The sequence below is a fragment of the Octopus bimaculoides genome, chromosome 8 (genome assembly GCF_046866305.1).
Source record: "Octopus bimaculoides isolate indiv1 chromosome 8, ASM4686630v1, whole genome shotgun sequence".
In the NCBI taxonomy this organism is placed as follows: domain Eukaryota; kingdom Metazoa; phylum Mollusca; class Cephalopoda; order Octopoda; family Octopodidae; genus Octopus; species Octopus bimaculoides.
The window spans coordinates 76,851,365-76,873,641 of NC_142935.1; the positions used below are offsets into that span (position 1 = coordinate 76,851,365).

The 22,277-nt window shown below is 37.6% G+C and overlaps 1 protein-coding gene across 1 annotated transcript in view; it reads left to right on the forward strand.

Annotated features, from left to right (window-relative positions):
• LOC106875628 (uncharacterized) overlaps positions 1 to 22,277 on the forward strand; it is a 104,379-nt gene that overhangs the window by 24,871 nt on the left and 57,231 nt on the right. The window contains exons 5-7 of the mRNA XM_089356676.1: positions 7,581 to 8,329; positions 17,305 to 17,341; positions 18,392 to 18,601. Coding sequence (XP_089212802.1) covers positions 7,581 to 8,329; positions 17,305 to 17,341; positions 18,392 to 18,601 — 996 coding nt within the window. The remainder of the gene's footprint in view (positions 1 to 7,580; positions 8,330 to 17,304; positions 17,342 to 18,391; positions 18,602 to 22,277) is intronic.

The window sequence follows — 22,277 nt, forward strand, 5'->3', positions numbered from 1 at the left end:
GTATCATGACCAAATTGTTAAATAACCTATGTGAGCTTCACAACCCTCATCGCCAGATGTTGTATCCTCCATCTCCAAATGTCATGATACAATCACAATGTGCCAGTGTAGCAACAGTAAACAAGATAATGATCCAGCTGTAATAGCAATGTAATGATCCAACAATTTCTTCATGAACCAACAATCTCTTCATGAACCAACAATCAATATTCCAAACAAACCAACTGATATCTTCCAGCTTCACTGTGAACTCAACTTGAACTAACACAAACTTCACACTCTGACTGCTACTATTTATAATTGCTCGGTCCAGTCTATTTCTAGCAAGGGGATATCATGACTCTCATCACAACAGGGTTACAAGGGCATCCAGCTATAAAAACAATGCTTCAATAATATGCATTGATCTAATCCATGCTATCATAAAAAAATAGACATAAAACAAACAAGCAAATGAATGTACATGTATATATGTCTGCAAATTTGTACTTATTTATGTATTTTATGTATGTTTGTAAGCATGCATGCATCCATGTATATATATATATATATATATATATATATATATATATATATATATATATATATATATATATATATGCATGTATGTATATATGTACATATGCATGTATGTATGTATGCATGCATGTGTGTGTGTGTGTATGTATGTATGTATCTGTCTGCCTGTCTGTCTGTCTATCTTATTTTTTATGCTTTACTTGTTTCAGTCATTAGACTGTAACTATGCTGGGCACAGCCTTGAGGAATTTTTAGTCGAATGAATCAACCCCAGTACTTATTTATTTTTTTTTTTTTTTGAGCCTGGTACTTATTCTATTGGTTTCCTTTACTGAACTGCTAAGTTACAGAGATGTAAATACACCAACACTAGTTGTCAAGTAGTGGTGGGGACAAACACAGACACAACCCCCCCCCCCCACACACACACATATGATGAGCTTCTTTCAGTTTCTGTCCACCAAATCCACTCACAAGGCTTTGATTAGCTGGAAGCTGTAGTAGAAGAAATTTGCTCAAGGTACCATGCAGTGGGACTGAATCTGGAACCATGTGGTTGGGAAGCATGCTTCTTATCACACACCCACACTGGCACCTGTGTGTGTGTGTGTGTGTGTGTGTGTGTGTGCGTGTGCATGTGCATGTGTATGCGTGTGTGTGTGTGCATGTATGTGTGTGTTTGCCTGCATTTTTAGATATGCATGCACATATCTGAAAAGATTGTACAACCTCAAATTATCCAAAAAGAAACTCATGGCATTGGGTAACTGAATCTGGAAAATACAAGATCAAAACTTTGACTGTAGCATTAAACAGCAAACTCTCAAAAGAGCAAAGCCATACACAAATGACACAAGAAATTGCAGCTTTTGCATAGTAGAAAGAATGTACACACCACTTAGAACAAATTGCTCCAACAACTGACAACAAGAAACGAGATATTCGCATCAGATGTATTCTGATTAGCAGTACCACACAGACAAAGCTGAATGCATCTACTATTTTACTGTCCTTCTTCTTTCACAATAACCTAATGAATACAACCTAGACTATATTGATCTGAGCTGCTACCTTTGGATTTTAATTTTACTTATACTGAAACTTTTTTTACAATTTTGATTGACAACAGAACTTTCATAGGAGCAGAAACTCAGATTTATAAAAGTCAAGGTTTGTGTAAATGCAAACCTCTATCACAATATTGACAAATACTATGTTTTCTTGTGTGTTCTAACATATCGTCAATGACCATCATTGCTAGCTACAAGACATTTTGATGATTGAAGTAAGTGAAGAGGCTCTGCTCTTATTCCAAACCATGCCTATTACAGTAGAACCTTGCAGTACGAGTGTACCATTGTATGAGCTGACGCTAGTGCAAATTTTTGTCTTGAAGTACAACTGGAAATCAGCAGTACAAGTGAATTTCATACAAGTGACTACTAGCTGGCACTGAGCTCACATATGCTCTCCTAACAAGCACAACTTTCACTCGCTCAGTTCACGTGTTTATCTCATGGCAGCATCCCTACTGTGTTTTTCCCAATGTGTTTTTTTAGTTTTGTGCATTTTTTGCTATTGTTTTATAATAATTACTTGTGTAGCCATAGGTCTTAGGAAGGTTAGTGCAAAGGACAGTGCTGAAGAGAAGAAAAAGCTGATTATGATAGAACTGAAGAAGGAAATCATTGATAAACATGAGAGAGGAATGTGTATAGTGGACATAACATGTCAATCCGATTGAAGCACATCAACGATCTGCACCATCCTGAAGAAAAAGGATGAGATCAAGGTCGTTACAACTGCAAAGGGTGTCTCCAGGCTCTCCAAGCAATGCACCTCTATCCATGAAGAGATGGAAAAATTGCTTCTCCTGTGGATCAAAGAAAAGCAACTCACAGGGGATATGATTACCATCATCTGCAAGAAAGCATGAGCGCTGTATGGGGATCTCCTGAAGCAGTACCCTGGAACATCGACAGAGGAGACACCAGAAGACACATTTAAGACCAATCATGGGTGGTTTGATAATTCCAAGAAGAGGACTGGTGTTCATAACATCAGGTATAGAGAAGCAGCAAGTTCTGACATGATGGCAGCTGAGGATTTTGTGTGTGAATTCCATCAGCTCGTTGCAGCCAAAGAGTACTTCACACAACAGGTATTCAACTGTGATAAAACTGGCCTTTTTTTGGAAAAGAAAATGCCTAGAAAAACCTACATAACTGCAGAGAAGAAGACAATGCCAGGCTACAAGCCAATGAAAGAGAGGCTAACTCTCACCCTTTGTGCCAATGCAAATGGAGATTTTAAGATTAAGCTGCTCCTTGTCTACCATTCAGAAAACCCATAAGCATTCAAGTCGCACAAAATCTTGAAGGAGAAGCCTCAGGTCATGTGGAGGACAAACGTTAAGGCCTGGGTTATCAGGCAATTCTTCACTGAGTGTGTCAACCTTGTCTTCGGAGCAGTAGTGAAGAAGCACCTTCTAGAGAACGATCTTCCTCTCAAGGCCTTCCTCGTCCTTGACAATGCTCCTGCTCACCCTCCTAACCTTGAAGATAATATCCTGGATGAATTTAAATACATAAAACTCCTGTACCTTTCATGCAACACTATCTTGCAGCCCAAGGACAAATAGGTGATTTCGAATTATAAGAAATTGTACACCAAACACAAAAAATACAAATCTAACCCTTCATGACAGTTGGAAGGAGCACTACAACATTGTTAACTGCCTGAAAATCATCGATATGGCCTGGCAAGGTGTAATGAGAAGAACACTGAATTCTGCATGGTGGAATCTGTGGTGTGACTGTGTGTCTGAAAGAGACTCTGAAGGGTTTGAATCTGAGACACCTATAGTCAAAGAGACAGTGTCTCTTGGACCACGAAGATGACAATGGGGACATTAATGATTTCATTGAGAAACACTCAGAGGAGATTATAACAGATGAACCCCTGCAGCTTCAAGAGCAGCAGCATTCAAATGCAGTGGAAGAGACTGGTTCTCTGGAGGAGAACATTGTAGTGGAGATGGCTATCTCTACAAGTGACATAAAGGCAGTATTGGCAAAGTGGCTGTATGTTTCTGAATTTGTAGAAAAATAATCATCCTGGAAAAGTATCTACAGGTTGTGCAGCTGCTTTATTTAACTGCATGATGTTTTTTTTTTATCTGGCAGCTAGGTTGCATTGGTGGTAATTCATTCAGTTGCTTGATTCATTCAGTTGCTTGCATGTAGCAACTGTAATTGTGCTAATTGAGATCAGCACCCAGTGTGAGACAACATTCGGCATATAGTTATGTCAATCGCTTTAGTGCAAGTACTGTTTGCTTACCTAAATTATATCCCTTTGCAGGATGCTCATGCAGTATTATTCCTGAATAAGATCACTTAACAGCACAAGTCAGATCAACTTCATATATTTACAATCACATGAATTCAAAAATTGACTTTAGTGTGGTAGAGTTCAAAACAGGGTACCACACACAGTGGCATACCACATTGTGAACAATGGTATCTAGTTTCGTTACATTTCCCTTTTGTTTTATATATTGTGCATCTCTTAGAAGCATTTGTCTTCTTGGCGGTGTGGGGTGGGGAAACAGTCGTGGAAAATGTCTACGTCCCTTCACCAAGCAGTGAGGAGAGAGTCTGGCGTGGAGACATCCATGCTTTCTATACTTTGGCAAGTCTGATGCTTCTATCATTTCACAGAACAATAGATTTCTGAATGTCAATCTATCCTCCACACTGCCAAGCATCTGCCAAATCAAATGTGAATTCATGACACACAAGTCAACTATATACAAGAAACTTTTTCTGTACCATTTCACAAATTTTCTCACTAATTTGTGTGTCATCACCAACTGATCTGAGCAATTGACCTCGCCCATCCCTTCATTGTATGAAGCAACTACACTTGGTTTCATTATGGCATTACTGCCTGCATCTTGTTTCCTAGTACCCTTCATGCTTGCAGAATGCATTGTGGATAACATGCAGACGTTTTTCTTGTCACACCACTCTAGAGCGAGAATGCAACTATTGGTGCATCTGTGTGCTGCTTCCCCCTTTTGAAGTGTAATCTTGTGAAGTTTTATCTTGTGAAGATTGAGCAGCATGTTTTTTTGTGCATCCTCACAGTCCCACAGGCATCAGTCCTCCTTGCCTGCAGCTGCAGGAAGAGGTCTGGACTGGAAAACCAGTTATTCATATAAATATTGTAGCCTTTGTCAAAGAAGTTTTCATTCAGTAACTACACGACATCATTTGATGCCAGAGTAGATGCTGGAAGATTCAATCTGTCCTGATCAGTGTAGATTTTGTAATTCCACATGTACCCACAGGCTCTGCTAGTTGACTGGCATACTTTATAAACCTTGACTCCAAAGCAGGCACATTTGGTCAGGTTGTATTGTTTGAATTTGAACCTTTACTTGAATTTCCATAAACTCTTGTCCATACAAATGCCATGTGTGGGGACATAAACCGTTCTGAAATTTTCAGCCACTTTGTCGATAGGACATATTTTATGCAGCCTGTCATCCTGGTTCTTGCTTGAGTTGAAATATAGATTTCGAGGAAGCACTAAAAATCCATCACTTGGTATCGTTTCTGGAAAGAAAGGTGTTGATGTGGTTGAAACCCGATTCAAATATGATGATAGAGTCAGTTTCTTTATGATGCCCATTAGTATCAGCAGTACACAATGACAAAGTTGACAGAGCCAGAGTGGCAAGACCAGCCTATCGGCTTGTAAATATTTACATGAAACATCTAATCAGCCTATTAGTTGGCAAGTGGACCAGTACTAACTCAGGCGATAGGTTCTAAGTCAGACGGTGTATAATTACATTGACTGATTTAAAGCATGTACATTGCATGTGTAAATTTACAACAACCATTTTAAAAGGGTTAATGACACTGCTCTGGTGCATTTTCATAACATTTTGAAAAGCAGGAAAAAGAAGACTTCTCTTGATATGTTACTAATGAAATGTCCTGCAAATGTGAAAAGTGAAGAAAGTTTATCCAAAAAGCCTAAATTAAGTGAAGTGAGAGAGAAAATGCCAAAAATTGTTCTTCTTGAAGTCTTAATGGAAGGAGATTCTCCTTCCAAACAATAATCCTCCTCCTCCCCGCTCCATCATCTTCTTCGCACACTAATCATCTCGTCTTTAAGGTAATTAAATTAATAAAACCAGTTTATATATTTCTTTTGCATTCTCTTTTAGCATGTCTTTATAATTATCATTTTCATTGTAACTGCACCTTTTCTGTTTTAAAACCCATAAAAAATGGTTTTTGGATGGTATTGTGAGGCTGGAATGGATTAAATATATTCTGATTAATTTCAATGGGGAAAATTGATTTGCAAAGTGAGTACATTGTAAAACGAGCTCAGTCATAGAACAGATTAAACTCATACTGCAAGGTATGACTGTATTTTCTTTTGTACGTGAAACTTGAGTTATTGTTCAAATCTATAAAGTTACTGTATATGAAAATAACTCTGTGTGACTTTGTGTGTGTGTGTGTGTGTGTGTGTGTGTGTGTGTGTGTGTGTGTGTGTGTGTGTGTGCGTATCTATACATACACACATACAGACACACATACACACACACACACACAATCATCATCATCATTTATAGTGATTTAAAATTTTAATTGCATGACAAGTAACCAGTATTTAGAACAACACAAATACTTCTATATGTCTGAAGTAAAACTTGTATTGTGTTCTAAGTGTCAATAGACCAAGTTTCATTTGGTTGAGCATTCTTTTGATTAAAGTCACATAAATGCCAAAATGAACAGTTGATTGTTTGGCAATTTCCATAAAAAATTTTTATTTATTTACTTTTATTTTCAAGACCTGTTGAAGCCAACATTTGCTTTTCACGAAAAGATTCATCTCAATGAGCACATTCTTTCAAAACCAATTAATCTATACTTTTCTTTTAAAATAACTGAGTTACTTTGACTCAAAGTCAATTTTTCACCTTACACACCCTTTTTGACCTCACATATTTTGACCTCACATATTTTGACCTAACATTTTTTTTAATGAATCAATTTTCAGTTATCTAATCTCAAAGTATAGCTGAAGACTGGACCATCATTGCTTAAAAAAATGCATTCAGCTTGGTGGAGAGCTGAATTAGTGATGAAGCCTAGAAGTGCTCAAGAGTAATTAAAAGTTGACCTTAAAAATATATTCACCCACTGCTATGGGTGAATGATACTACATTTACTAATGTCATCTGATACATTTCGTTAACACAGAATGGTTCTTCATTCTTTTATTCTTTTATTTGTTTCAGTAATTTGACTGTAGCCATGCAGGTTATATAATTAAATTGCATTGTCAAATCATTGAAGTTGCATAACTTTCATTTGTACTTTTACTGGATTAGTGACAGTGTTGCTATCACTGGTTCAGCAACATTATGTCACTGATAACCATTCTTTGTTAATGAAATATATGTATAATGATATAACTGGCACATCATTGGTTACAACAGTGAGGGTTCCAGTTGATCCAATCAATGGAACAACCTACTCATGAAATTAATGTGCAAGTGGCTTAGAACTCCACAGACATGCACACCCTTAACATAGTTCTCAGGGAGATTCAGCATGACACAGGATGTGACAAATCTGACCCTTTGAAAAACAAGTACTACTCTTTTTCAACAGATGAGTTGACCAATGCAACATGAAATAAAATGTCTTTCTCAATGACACATGTTGCATGGTATTGAACTCATGACCTTACGATCGTGAGCTGAATACCCTAACCACTAAACCATGCTCCTTCACATGATAATATAACTGAATATTTCATAAACAAACTCTCCTGTTTTGTTTTATTTTTACCTCTTTCTCTCACCCCCTGTCTCTACCCCTCCTACTTCCTTATAACCTCATTTAACCTTTTTTATTAATCTGATTTTTTTCCCCTTCTTTTGTCACATTGTTTTGGTTTATTACTTTCACTTTTTTACCATTCTCATTTCTCTACTCACCATTTTAATGTCTTTATTTTTCCAGATCAATCAACAAGATTCTAACAGTAGGACACCTCTATATATGGCCTGTGAGGATGGATACCATAACTTAGTTGAATTGTTACTGAAGTCTAATGTTGATGTCAATATGGCTGATAAACATGGTAGAACACCTCTACATGTGGCCTGTCGTGGTGGATACACAGACACAGTACAAATGTTATTGCAGTTTAAAGCCAATGTCAATATGGTGGATGAGTATGGTAAAACACCTGTACATATGGCCTGTAGTGAAGGATACTCTGCCACAGTTTTAGTCTTATTGCAATTTAAACCTGACATTAATGTGGTAGATAACTGTCATAACACACCTTTACATATGGCCTGTCATAGAGGACATCACAACATAGTAGAGGTGTTATTGCAGTCTAAAGCTGATGTTAATGTGGAAGATAGATATGGCAGAAAGCCTCTACATATGGCCTGTTTTAGTGGACACTCTGGCACTGTAAAGGTGTTACTGAAGTTTACAGCTGATGTCAATATGACAAATAAGTATGGTAACACACCTCTACATTTGGCCTGTTATGGAAAACACATTGGTACAGTAGAGGTGTTATTGAAGTCTACAGCTGATGTCAATGTGGGGAATAGCAAAGGTAATACACCTCTACATGTGGCCTGTGGTAGTGGTGGACATGCAGACACAGTGAAAATGTTGTTGCAACATAAACCTGATGTTAATATGAAGAATAGATTTAATGACACGCCTCTACATCTGGCAGTTCTACAGTAAGTTCAAGAGCAGATCAGGAATCTTGACATCTGTCTTTTCTTGAAATTTGGTTTTTCTGTTTCAAATAATGTTTGTTTTCATTGAGTCATTAATGTTGTCTCTCCACAGGTTATCAATGACTCATAACTCTACTTCATTAAGTAATCATCATCATCATCACCACCACTACCACCACCACTATCATCATCATCATAATCATCACCATCATCTTCATCATCATTGCCATCATCACCATTACCATCAGTGAGATTTGAGGAAACTTGTCACTAAACCTCAGGATAACACCTCTGCTAATTAAATTAGCATGTAATAGCTCTTTTATAATAATAATGATAAAATAATAATAATAATAATAATAATAATGATAATAATAATAATAATAATAATAATAATCATAGCAGCCCAAGATTAATGCTTACCTACAAGAAACTACCAGGCCAACATATTAAAGAATGGTAGCTTCCCAACATGTCGTGTATGTCAACAACAAAATGAAACCATCGATCATGTTGTCTCCATGTGCAGTCTGCTTGCGCCTACAGAGTATCTCAACAGGCATGATAGAGCTGCACAATATATTCACTAGCTAATTTGCAAAAACCTGGACCTGCCCCATGATAAAAACTAGTGGGAATACAAACTGCCTCCAGTGCTTGAAAATGATCACATCTCACTCTGGAACTTCACCATTCAAACTGACAGAAAGATAGATGCAAATAGGCTAGACATTATATTGAAAGACTTCAGACAAAAATCATATCTCCTCATTGATATGACTGTCCCAATCGATATAAACGTATCTGTCAAGACCTACCAAAAACTGAGCAAGTATAAAGATCTTGAAATCGAAATTAGCAAAATGTGGAACCTGAAGACTAAAGCAATATCTGTTGTCATAGGTGCCCTAGGAATGATAGCAAAAGGGGCTGATTGCTACCTAGCTCAGATATCAGGAAACCCCAAAATGGCAGAAATTCAAAACCTCTTTAGAATAACTAAGTGGAAGCTCCACTAACTGTATTGTCTGACTGGCAGATAACTGTGAGCACCTGGTGGTACTCTAGGTTTAGATGCTCTGCCTTGGTCTATGCTTCATACAAGACTGAAGCTAAGTCAAAGAGATGAGGTGTGATAAAGTATGTCTGCCAAACAGTGACTACACCTGCTCATCATCAAGGAAATGCTGGATATGTCATAACCTCAGTGCATGTCTGTGCATCATCAGCCACGGCATACCCAGTCCTCCATTCAGTGGGTTTTGGCAACAAATGGAGCGCTGGACAAATGGAATACCTCCTTTCTACTGAAAGTGGAAGAGTAGATTCTCCAGTCTGTTCAGATGAACAAGGCACAACAGTCAGGCAGTAATATATAGTGGAGGTGATGTATGCATCTGCCACCTCTACCTGAAGATCTGGACTAAACCAGACCCTAAGTGTTTTAACTAGTCTGTCCAGTGTCGCACAATGTTACTGGATGGCATGGACCTGCTTCTCCAGGTGCCAAAATGCATGCCCACTGACTTTTCTTGGTTAGTTTTTGTTCCTTTCTTTTAGAGCAGTGCCAATCAGGTCTATTTGTCTGCTATTCAACATTATGATGGTGATGTCCTCAGTCAAACCTTCCAAGCCATGCCAGCATGAAAAGCAGACATTAAACGACGATGATGAAGATGATGATGATGATAATGTCATATGCTGAGACAGTTCTCTCACATTCTTGTTCATATGGAATGACCCTCAACATCTCCAGTTTCTACTGCAGTGTCTCTAGCATCAGTACATACAGAAGAGATGAGAAAGAACAACCTTGATAGATCAAGCACAAAATACTGAATGGTTCTGTTTGGTAACCATTCACCCAAATTATTGAGCAGATGTCACTGTATGTTGCATGAATCCAACCATGGAAGATGGTACCAAATCTGACTATTGTAAGAATGGCAGCCAAGTATTTGCGGTTGACTCTATTGAAGGCTGGATCCAAATTGATCAGGGCCCTACTCATGCTAGGTTCTTTAGCCCCCTCTCTATGATGTATGGCATGAAGCAGAAGTTGTCATGGATAGGTCTTCTTGGGATAGTGCATCCCAAGTAGATCACCAATAAGTTCCTTGATAACACATGCCAACCTCTTTGCTAACACCTTTGCTAAAATTTTGAAATCCTCATTTAGCAGAGTTCTGCTACTAGATATCTGCTAAGAGGCCTCCAGATAAGCCTGGCATATAAAAGCAAAGCTTTTAAGGCAGACCATCCAAACCCAGTGATTTACTCCCACCCCACCCACCATGAAGCCTATCATCACTTTCTGCATTTATGTGGCTATAATTGGCTTATTGCAATGTTCTGCTTCCTTTTCCAAGAGTCATAGCAGACCTTCAATGTAGGCACAGAGGTCCATCCTAAACAAAGTGCTGCTGAAATGCTGTACACATCTGCTCAGGCTTCAGCAACACATGTCTATTTTGTTCCACCAAAGACTGAATTGCAGCTTTGTTGCCAAGCTGTGCCTCTGCCTTAAAGCATGTACCTTAGCTCTAACAATACAACCTTCATACTTAGCACTGAAGAATTGGTCAATGGCCAATCTCACCTTGAGCAGTTGCAATGCCTTTTTTAAGCACCTCTTCTAAGTTTCTAATAAAGTTTCTATCTATTCTTTCTGTTGCTGTGGCCTTACAAACATGATTCTACTCTAAATGTCCTTTACAGGACAAATCACCACTGACCCTGTCAAAGCCCACTTAACTAATTTGCTAATCTAGTCTCTGTAAGCTTGACACACAGGGAGTGACATACTCAGCTTTTAGTGACCAGATCCTTTCCTGTAGAGCCTATTTAGATCAATCATACAGATCACAAATTTGTCGTCTGTTTGGCTGATGATTCTAAAAAGTGGATAACCTATGCTATCCTTATCTACTAACCTATATAATACTCTATCTAAATACGACCTAGATGACCTGATGTGGTTTGTCCATGTCAGCATCGGTACATTTGGGAAATTCAATCACTATGTGTCAGACAGTTTCAAATCTAAACAGCTTTGCAAATCTTTCACACACCCTCTTCTAGCAGGTAGCTCCACACACTCAAAACATGCATCCAAGAATGCATTCCAGTTGCCCTCTAGCACTAAAGATAAGGACATTCCCATGAAAACCTCCAAATGTCTGAAGAAATCCAGTAGTCCTACCCTGTTTACAGCCATCTGTTTAATGCAACCCAATTGCCACCATTTAAATCCAGGATCACAAACTTACATTCTGGGTCCAAGCAGATGGCCCTTATCTTAATACCCAGACCTTTCCAAAACAATACTACAGTTCCACCTGCTATTCCTGGTTGATGTGGAGTAAATCTCATATCCACTGAAAACGGGCATGAAAACTTGTGGATTCAGAAGTCTGGTCTTGCTGATGGCTTCAACATCTATATCTAGTGTAACCTGAAATTGTTAAGTAGGAGGCCCAGTTTCCAAGGTGACTCTGAGCTATGTACATTTATACAGCCTATTCTGAGCATTTATTTATACAGCCTATTCTTGTTAGACAAGAGAGAAGGAGAATGAAAATAAACACACTATTTTTGTAGAAGAAAGGTGTTTCGTTCCTCATGCTAGATGTGGGTATTTCCATGAGGAGTTCATTATATAGCATTTTGTCTATGATGGACCTAAATCCTCTGTCAAATGTAGGGTGTTTATTTTTTGAAGTGGAGTGTATTGTGAAATTTGGATAATTTTTATGTGTAGTGCAATGCTATTGGTTAATGTGATGTAGTTGTCATGTGTGATCTTAGTATTTTTGTGTATGTGTTTTATTGTTTGTGTTTATGGTGGTGTAGTTAGTAATGCCTTGTTTTTGTTCATGTTGAGGAAACAATCATTATTGTTAGTGTATATATGCTTGTGATAATGGTCTGTGATAGCAATGACAGTGATAGTGCTGGTGTAGCTGCTGTTAAAGGTGGTGTTGGTGTGTTGTTGCTTGAAAGTACTTCCCCTATTTCTTCATATCACCCAGTTTTTTGGATTGGCATATTTTCTTTTCTTTGCCTTTGTTACTGTTTGCTATTTGGAGTCCTCCTTGTCACCTTCACTACATGACATATCTGTGTGGTGTAAGTCAGAGAGAAGTGTCTTTGGGAGGTTTGTGGTATTGTTTGGTTGATATAGTTGTTGTTTGTGGGTTTCTGTTGCTGTATTTGTTGCTTTTGTCTGTGATTTGTTAATCCTTGATGTTGGTGTATTTTCTGTTGTTTCACTTGGTTCTCTTTTGTTGTTGTTGTTGCATTCACTGCTGCTGCTGCTATTACTGCTGTTTTGGTGCCGCTAGTTTTACTCTTGTTGCTTTGGTAGTTGTCTGCCTCTGTTGGGACTGTTTGTGCAGCTGTTGCTGTTTTTGTTGTATATGTGATAGTGATGATGGTGGTAATGTTTTTTCTTATTACCTTTGTTGTAAGCAGAAAGCTTTGAGATATTTTTGTTACCATGCAAGTGACACATCAGCCTTCTGCCCTTGACAGTTATGTGTAATTTCGTGCTGTCTAGTAGATTAAGCAGGTCAGTTCCATACCAATTATCCATTTTTATGAGCATTTCTATACCTTTTCTTGATCAATTCTGTTTCTGCAGAACACTGGTCCTCTCTTTTATATTGAAGAGAACTGCCACCACCAACCAGCAGATGTTAATTTTGGGGGTCACTTGATTATCTATATTTTAAAAGGCCTATGGCCAAGCTAAATCTGTAAGAGGACAAGTTCATCACTTGTTAAAATGGTTGTGAAATGCTTTCTGGCCTCATTCTCTATCGAAAATCTCATCTGTATTGTTCCAAATTTCTTCCCACTGGCTATGTATGTTTTTATTCTCCAGATTGGCTTAAGGCACTGTCATGTGTGGGAAATGAAAAGAGGTTCACTTACCTTCCTCTCTTGTCTGCGCCCGTCTAGTAGTAGTCACTCTGGCGATCCTGCCCTACCCCGTCACCTAGTACAAGCAGCTGCTACCTCACCAACCTGAAAGCGAATTCCCTCCCGTCTGTTTGCAATGCCTCAGCCAGTCAAAAGAGGATGAACGACCCTGTCCTGTCCCCCACCACACTTCCCTTCTCACGCTTCCTCTTCTGGTTAGTCCTTTGACCATTGATGTCATGACTCTCTTCTTCTCGCTGATTCTCACATGCCCCCCCCTGATCTCAAAGATCACCTCTTCACTTCATTCCATGTTGAAATCTACCACCCACCCGAGTGGGCACCTTGCACATTGTGATCTTCTTAAACTGGGAACCTCATTCTCTTCCTCTTCTCCACAATCATCATCCGACGAAGTGACAATGCTACAAACATCCAAGACATGATGCGGCATTCCATCTACAGAGATGTTGTTTTTGGAATTGACAGCCATCACTATTCCTCTGTTCCACTGAGTTGTGCAGCGTGCCTTTTGTGACTTGATCCAGACTTCATCTTCCAACTCCACGAAGTCAGGCCCTCTCTCTTATACAGGGCACCTCAATGGTTTACTCAGATACTACCATTCATATTTGAATATAGCTCTATGTGACAAGGACTCTTCGGCCTGTCCTGATCGGGGTGACATGTTGTACCAGAAACATGTCCCCTCTCTGCCGTGGCCTTCGATGATGTCTCTCCACAATCCCATTTCCACTTGGCCTGCATGGCGCTCTGAAAAAGTGATGCATTTTCCACCAGTCAAGCATCTCCTTCAGAGCCTTTGAACAAAATGCTGTGCTGTTGTCCATCAGCAATTCGTCCACAGGGCTCCGCTCTAAGAATACCTCATTTAGAATACATGCCTTTTTGTCTGCAGTGCCTGTCCTCAATTCCTTCCAAATGGCCATCCAGCCTGGCCCACAATCGACCATTGAGAGATACATCCCCTGCTGGTAGTGTGTTACATCCACTGCTAATCGTCTCCAGTTGTACTCTACCAAAACGTTTCTCTGCTCATGCACACTCGGAGTAGGGTCGATGGATTGACACCTGTTGCAGTTCTTGACCACCTTCTCAATACGCCATCTAGTAACATCGACATCAATCCTCCTGGTGAGATACAGGGTCCTATCCATACCCATATGATGCATGGCATGCAGTCTCCTTAGATGGGAGTCATTTAACTTATACATGTGGCTACCCCTTGCTTTGATTCTTCCGGCTCCCTTAACCAGGACTTTTTACTTCAAATATTGCAGCAAAGAATACCAGTTCTTCTAATATATCACTCTTTACAGTTCTCATCTTTTAAATTTATTGTACAAAACTGTTCAGCTAATTTGTAAGCTTGTCTAATTAGTCACTTTTTTCTGTATTTAAGGTAGTATATTAGCCAAATTCTACTTAAATAAGTATAGTGTTATTTGTAAACTTTAATAAAATAAGTTTTAATTTTAGCTGCAATATTTTAAGTAAATTTTAAGCTGCAATATTTTTAAGTAAAAAGTTTCTTATTCTTAACTTTATTATAAGTAATAGCTTGTCCTATACTTTTACTGGTGTAATAACTTGTCCTGTACTTTTCCAGGTTTATAATCTTAAGAATATTACTCTTCATGCTCGCATTTTTCCATGTAATCCATGATTTTTCCAGGCATTGCTGTTATAAGATAATTAATAATGTGTCAATTAATAATTTAAGATTTTACCTTATAAAATACTGAAAGATAATATTTCAAATTTTCCATGTAAGTGATGATAATATTTCAATTTTTTTCATGTTTAATTTAAATATATGTTGTGATTGAATTATTTGATATTACCCATCCACACCAAATTAATGGCAGGGATTTTTCCCATGTTGTTGGTTGCACTATTGCTTACCAAATGGAGAGGATATAAAAATCTGACTAGAGTAACTACAGAATTCTCAATAGTTCAGTGTAGGTATTCTCTTTTTCACTGATCTTCAACTTTATGTTGACATCCCCTGGGAAGCTAATTTCCACAACCGTGCACTGTTTCTCTTCTCTATCCTAAATCATTATATCAGGTCTGTTGTGCTTACATTTTATTGAGGTCTTCACTGGGACATTCCTCCAGTACTCCTTTTTATTATGAATGGCTATGGCTTCTACCATACCATGGCTTCTTATTTCTTTGTCTTCAGGTTATCCTTCCAACAGATTTCATTATCGAGTGTCCAGGCTACATCATGTGTCACCGGAAGATAATACCATGATGACATTTTCGGACAGATACTTATGATGTGGGTGATGTCTTCAGTGTAAACTCCACAAAGTCTGCATTGATTGTCACATTTTACTGCTTTTCCAGCATCTCTCTCCCTTTTGTGCATCAGGTACTTGGTTGATATTTCCTGTTTCTGGATTGCAAATGCATAACCTTCAATATGGGAGGTTGTGATCCAGCTGTTGGTCCATGATAAACTGCTTTAATGATCAATATTACTATCATCACGGAGCTTTCTACTAACATATCCATGCATAGTCTTCTGCTCATAAAGGCTCAACCTTTTATCTGATGATATGTTGCAGTAGAGTCATGCGACTTCTTTAGACATGTATTCTAGGTTATCAGACAACGAAAGTTTCTCAAAGAGCTGCCTTCCAAGTCTAACGATGTTATCGGCCTTAAGTATGCAAACTTGGTCAAGGGATGCACTTCAACACTTGCTTGTTAAAAGATGTTGCTGAAGGGATATGATATGATATTTAAAAGCATTTTGGATTGATGTTAAGCTTTTGCCGCCTTGTTTTCATTTTAGGTAGAGGCAGTCTATGTCACAGTTTATATGGAAATTATGTGTGCTTGTTAGTAATTTTTGGGTTTTCACATCAATGGCTCAGATCTCATCAAGCGTCAAATCAAGGAGGCCAAATGTTGTTATGAGTACTAGCACTGATTTTAGAATAAAAGCTATATTGAACAAGAGGGGTAAGCTTTAATTCTTTTAATTAAAGAGGGAATATATTTATCTGGAACATTTTTGCTAAGTACATCAATATCAGAGCTAGAAGGACAAATAAGTCGTAAGGTTGGGTTATCAAAAATATTTCGTTTGCGGTCTTTTAAAATAAAACGAAGTTGTTTGGGATCACGAGGTTCAGTCTTCATCTCTAAGTCATATTTCTCCATAATTTTCTTAGCCTCAAGGTTGGCTTTCCTGATAGCACTTTTACCAGTAATCCTATAATTCTTTTGTTATACTTTCCCAAGCAATTCTAGGTAGTAATCCTTGGTAAGTCTGCATATGTTTCCTGTTTTATCAGATTGAACCAGTATCCCATCAATATTGTGAATTTCTTTGGTGACATTGTGAAGATACCTCAGATGTTTATTTTTTAAGGGTGAACGATGGAATTTCACATTCCTCATGATAAACCAGAAATCGTCTTCAAAATGTTTGAATCTTGGGTTAGGTGGAGGATTGTGTTTAGATTTAAACAATTTGCTGAATTCAAGAGTTAGATCGTTAGAAAGTTGTTTAATGTGTTTATTGTCAAAGAAGAAAGCAAGCCATCTAATACGGTTTATAAAGGAGTTTGTCTTACTAATGAGTTGTTTCAGGAAAACCTTTCTTGGGGGAATGGGTACATCCTTAAGAGATGCGCTTATATTAAATAACTCCATATATGGTAACTATTTTATTTGCAGGTTATATGGAAACCTGGTTGAAGTAGCGTATATAATTATATGTGTACTTTTTCAATATATACAAATAACATGGAAAAAAATAAATAATTACCAGGGTAGCAAAAATTCACATAAGTGCCAAGGATATTACAGCCTAATTATAAATGTAGAAATTCCAGGGTTAAGTGAAATGTTTTTGTATAACATGGATAAATTAAGAAATGGAGTCAAATGCAGGTGTTATTCAAATCCTTTATACTTATATTCATTGAAATCATTAAATTATGACAGTTATTAATTACCCCATGGTATTTGTATATTTTATTTTTACTTTTCACTTTCTATTGTTTCAGGAACAATTATGATGTGGTGGCATTGATACTATCCCAGGTTAGTCAACACACACACACGCACGCATGCACACACACACACACACACACACACACACACACACATGTGTATATATATATGTGTATCGGTGTGTGCGTGTGTATGTATATATATATATATATGTATAAATATATATATATATATATATATATATATATATATATATATAGATTCAGGTGAATATGGTACTTACGTTTAGGCACCAGAATTAAGTATGGTATTATCCATACAGTTTCAAAATAAGGTGATTAAAGTCAAAATAAGCAACAAGGATATCCAAAGTTAATGCAGTACGATCGTTTCATGCAACTCCATTTAATTATATTTGATGTAATGTTCACATTGCTCAATTAACTGGAGTCGCATGAAATGATCGTACTGCATTAACTTTGGATATCCTTGTTGCTTATTTTGACTATATATATATATATATATATGGTGGTGGTGGTAGTGCTGCTACTGTTGTTTCTGTTACTGATGGTAGTGGTGCTGCTGCTGTACACTACCAGAATTGGATACTTTGGTATATCTTTGTTATGAGTTCAACTGTCAATAATATAATGGCATCACTTCCCATTTGTAAAAAATTGACTTTGGTTCTAGTCAACAGGCTCTGCCATTTTTGATTGGTTTCAGTGTTAATCAATATTGTAGATATTGATACAACAGTCAATTCAGTTTTAGTATTGGTTCAACAACTGTCATTTAAATTAAGGAATATGTAAGGTGATGTTGTGGTATTTGACCATTAGCAATAATAATGAACTCGGGACAAAACTAATTTTGAAATACTTGTGTCTGCCATAAAATGGTTCTGTCTGAAGGTCTTTGTTCTCCATAAAGCAAACTTTAGAGATTTATCATGTCTTTAACACTCACCCATTGCAAGTTATAGGGAGACCTATGGAGGTAAACTTCACTGACAACATCATACGTACTTGATCAATTTAATCAATTATAATTACCCAGTAGAAGAGAATAATGACACATCAATATCCACCATAAATTTTGTATTAATTTTCACATTTTTTTCTTTTTAACTCTACACAGGACCAAATACTGATGGATATTAAGAACTATCACCAACAGACACCATTTATTCTATCTCTTTTGGAAGGCCATCTTGGAATGGTTCATATGTTCGTATCAAAAGGGGTAGATGTCAATGCAGTTGATAAAGATGGTAATAACTGTCTTCATCATGTATTGAAAAGAGAGATATTTCACTCTGAAAGTGAACACATGGATGTCCTAGATGAGGTAAGTTTTAAAATTGTGTGAGAGAGAAAGAAACAGATGTTGCCTCACTTCACACCCATTAATCCCTTTGTCCATTACCATCAAGTAATCCAGTCTCTTCTAATAACCCTAGTTACATTATGTAATTCACAATATTCTTTCTTTCCACCCTCAAAGACATGACTCTACTGTTAATGAAGGTAACTCATCCAGGATGTTGGTCATATAAACACAACCATCAGAGTGGTTGTGTTTATAGGATTGGGAAGAGACCTATTGAGGAGAGGAGGTATTCCAAAATGACAAAGATACAAGCTGAAGGAGGTGTGTGAGAGAGAGAGTGAGAGAGAGAGAGAGAGAGAGAGAGAGAGAGAGAGAGAGAGAGAGAGAGAGAGAGAGAGAGGAGAGGGAGAGAGAAACATGTTAGACAACTTTTATATTGCTGATGCCATAATAAAGACATTCAGTACATTTTACAAAGAATTCTGACTGAAGCAGTTCTCTATCACACTTCTTCTTCATGACATACACCCACATACCCCTACCCTAGCATCTCAACTACCTCACCAGACATACTCCTCTTTGCTTTGTTGCTGCTACTGTTAATGAGATTGTTTAATGACGACTGTAGGTTAATAATACCAGACACCATTGCTACTATGTACAGTAGTACAAACATGATGCTGTATTAGTAGTAATGTTTATACAAAATTATCAGATCTACAGTACTACATGATTCCTTGGCTGTGCTTTTATAAAGGGTGACTTCAATATTCATGTTGGACAACAACAGGAGAGCTTCCAAAGTGTACGTGGTAGCTATGGGTATGATACAAAGAATGACAAGAGACCAGGGCTCCTGGAGTCAGGCACTGCAAATGACCTATTTGTAACACTAACTTCAGGAAACCAGCCAACCACCTGATCATCTGTGAATATTGTGAACATAAAAGCTAGATAGACTTCATTCTCACAAAAAAACAGGATAGATATGTGGGTGTGACTATATAGCGGCTGTCATTGGCTGTTCAAGTCCGTGTTATTAAATGGAAAAATAGTTCGTATGAATCACCATAAGACATTTTTGTGTGTAAATATATTGTTTATTCTGTTTCCACCTTATCTGGTGGAAGCATGTAGTATGATACAAAAACATATGTGTTTACATATAAAGAAAGTTTTGATTTTTGAAAGAAGTAGCATATAATATTTGTATTATAGTATGTATGCATGTGTGTAAGGAGAACAATAATTTTGAGAATGTGTGTGTGATAAAATATCTTTGTTTACGAAGAACCATATATCGTGTGTTGAGGTGAATAGGCATATGAGTCACATGTGGGAGATTGTACGTGGAGATGCAGAGAAGACATGTGTCTTTGACCAAAGCCTGACAGGAACTGAGGCTGTTTCTACAGTGCAGCTCAGAATGAGGCTAGTGTCTCAGAACGAGGTTACTGTATCAAAGTGAGGCTAGACGTCTCATTGATATATTCAACTGCTGTGCAGATCAGCTCACATATTACTATGTAATATGTAGCTCTGCTACAACTATTAAGTCTTTCTTTGGTGAAGAATGTACCATCCAACACAGGTTAGTGATTACTGATTTTAGAATAAGAGGTATATTGAACTAGAGGAATAAGTTTGCTTGAAGAAGGTAGGTATGGAAGCTCAAAAGGCCATCAAACAGTCAGAGATTCAGAGAAATACTACTTGAAACATTTGATGAGAGGCAAGAGGAAATAGAGACTAATAGTATAAAGAGAAAATAAGAGATTGTCTTCCTGCTGAAGGCCACTGACTAGATATGTGATTGGTGCAAGACTTTAACCAGACGAAAGATGACATGTTAATAGAGCAGCATTGTAGATAGGGCTATAAAAGAGATGAGCCTAGGTAGACAGAAAATAGTGAGTAGTAAAGAAAAATAGTAAATAGCAGGATGAGTAAAGCTTGTGTGTAAAATGTGATGTTACACGGTTGTATGAACCCTGAATGCTAGAATGTTAAGACTAGAAAGAAATGAGGCAAGCATGCTTCACTGGATATTGGTGTGCCTGAATGATGCAGTAAAAATGAACTGAGAAAAACTGTGTCAGAGGAATCAGATATCATTTGTAAAATGGAAGACTGTGATGGCATGGACATGTGCTGTGAGTAGATGGTGCCTGGGAAAGAGGATGATCTAGAAAGACATGAGATGAAGGGATAAAATGCTGAACCTTTACAAAAGAGATGACAAAGGATCACATTTTGTACATGTTGTGTCGACGCCCCCAAGCGAAGAAGTAGGATCGCCCAAGACATATAAATAGAGGTAGTCTAGCCGTGGTAGAGGAGTTGAGTAGCTCTTGGGTAGCAGTGGAGTAGAGATCATTCGAAGGTACTAGATAGCAGTAGCTTGAGACATAACAGTGGCGACGAGGATTCGCAGCTCACACAACCACTGTGTAGTATTGCAATATAACAGTGGCGACGATGTTTCTAATAGCACCAAAAATGGAAGAGTTACTGAAAGCAGTAGTGAAACAACGAGAGCAGCAGCAACTACAGAAGTTAACAGAACTGTTACTGCAGTCGAGAAATATGACAGAATCATTTTCAGCAGATGGTGTTGCAAATTCCATCGAAGAATTTCACTACAAACTGGATGAAGGAACTACTTTTGCGGCATATTACAGACGATACGAAGATATATTCAGAGAGGAATGTAAGGGATAGTCTAGTGAAAGGAAGGTAAGACTTCTTTTGCGAAAGCTTAAGTTTTTGTAACTTTATTTTGCCGAGAAAGCCCGCGGAATTGTGTTTTGATGAAACAATAAATATTTTGACGAATATTTTTAGTGAGAAAAGTTCACAGTTTAATATTCGATAGGAATGTTTAAACTTAAAGAAAAACGAGTCCAGTGATTTTGTGACATATGCTGGTATGGTTAACAAGGCTTGCGAAAGGTTCAAGCTGGAAGAATTAATGCCAAATATGTTCAAGTGTTTAATATTCGTTAAAGGGCTAGTTGCAACAGAAGATGCGGAAATTAGAAAAAGAATATTATCAAAGTTGAACCAAGATGTGAAACTCACTTTGCAGAAAGTGGCTGAAGAAAGCCAACAAATAATAAACCTTCGAGATGATACAAGGAAAATAGAAGACAAGAATAATGTACAAATGTGTAAAGAAAGTATACAAAGAAGGAAAAATTTAAATTCAAAACGGTGCTATGGTTGCAGAGAGCGACATTTGAGGAAAGATTGCCCATTTAAAGATAAAACTTGTTTTAAGTGTGGTAAAATTGGGCATATACAGACGAAATGCCAGTCAAAGAAAACGGTAAAACAAAAGAAAGTCTACTCAACAAAAGTAAAGTTTGAGTTAAAAGAAAATGCGGTGCCGGTGTTTAAACCGAAAAGGAATGTACCATTTGTGGCATTGAATTAAGTTGAGAAGGAATTAAAACGATTGGAAGACCTGGAAGTAATTGAAAAAGTGGATTACTCGGAGTGGGCAGCTCCTACAGTATATATAAAAAAGAAGAATAACGAGGTAAGAGTATGTGCAGACTTCTCAACTGGGCTGAATGACTGTTTAAAAAAGTATAATTATCCGCTGCCAAATCCAGAGGAAGTATGTGCCAAGTGCAATGGTGGGAAAATTTTTTCCAAGCTGGATTTGTCTGAGGCCTACCTCCAATTACAG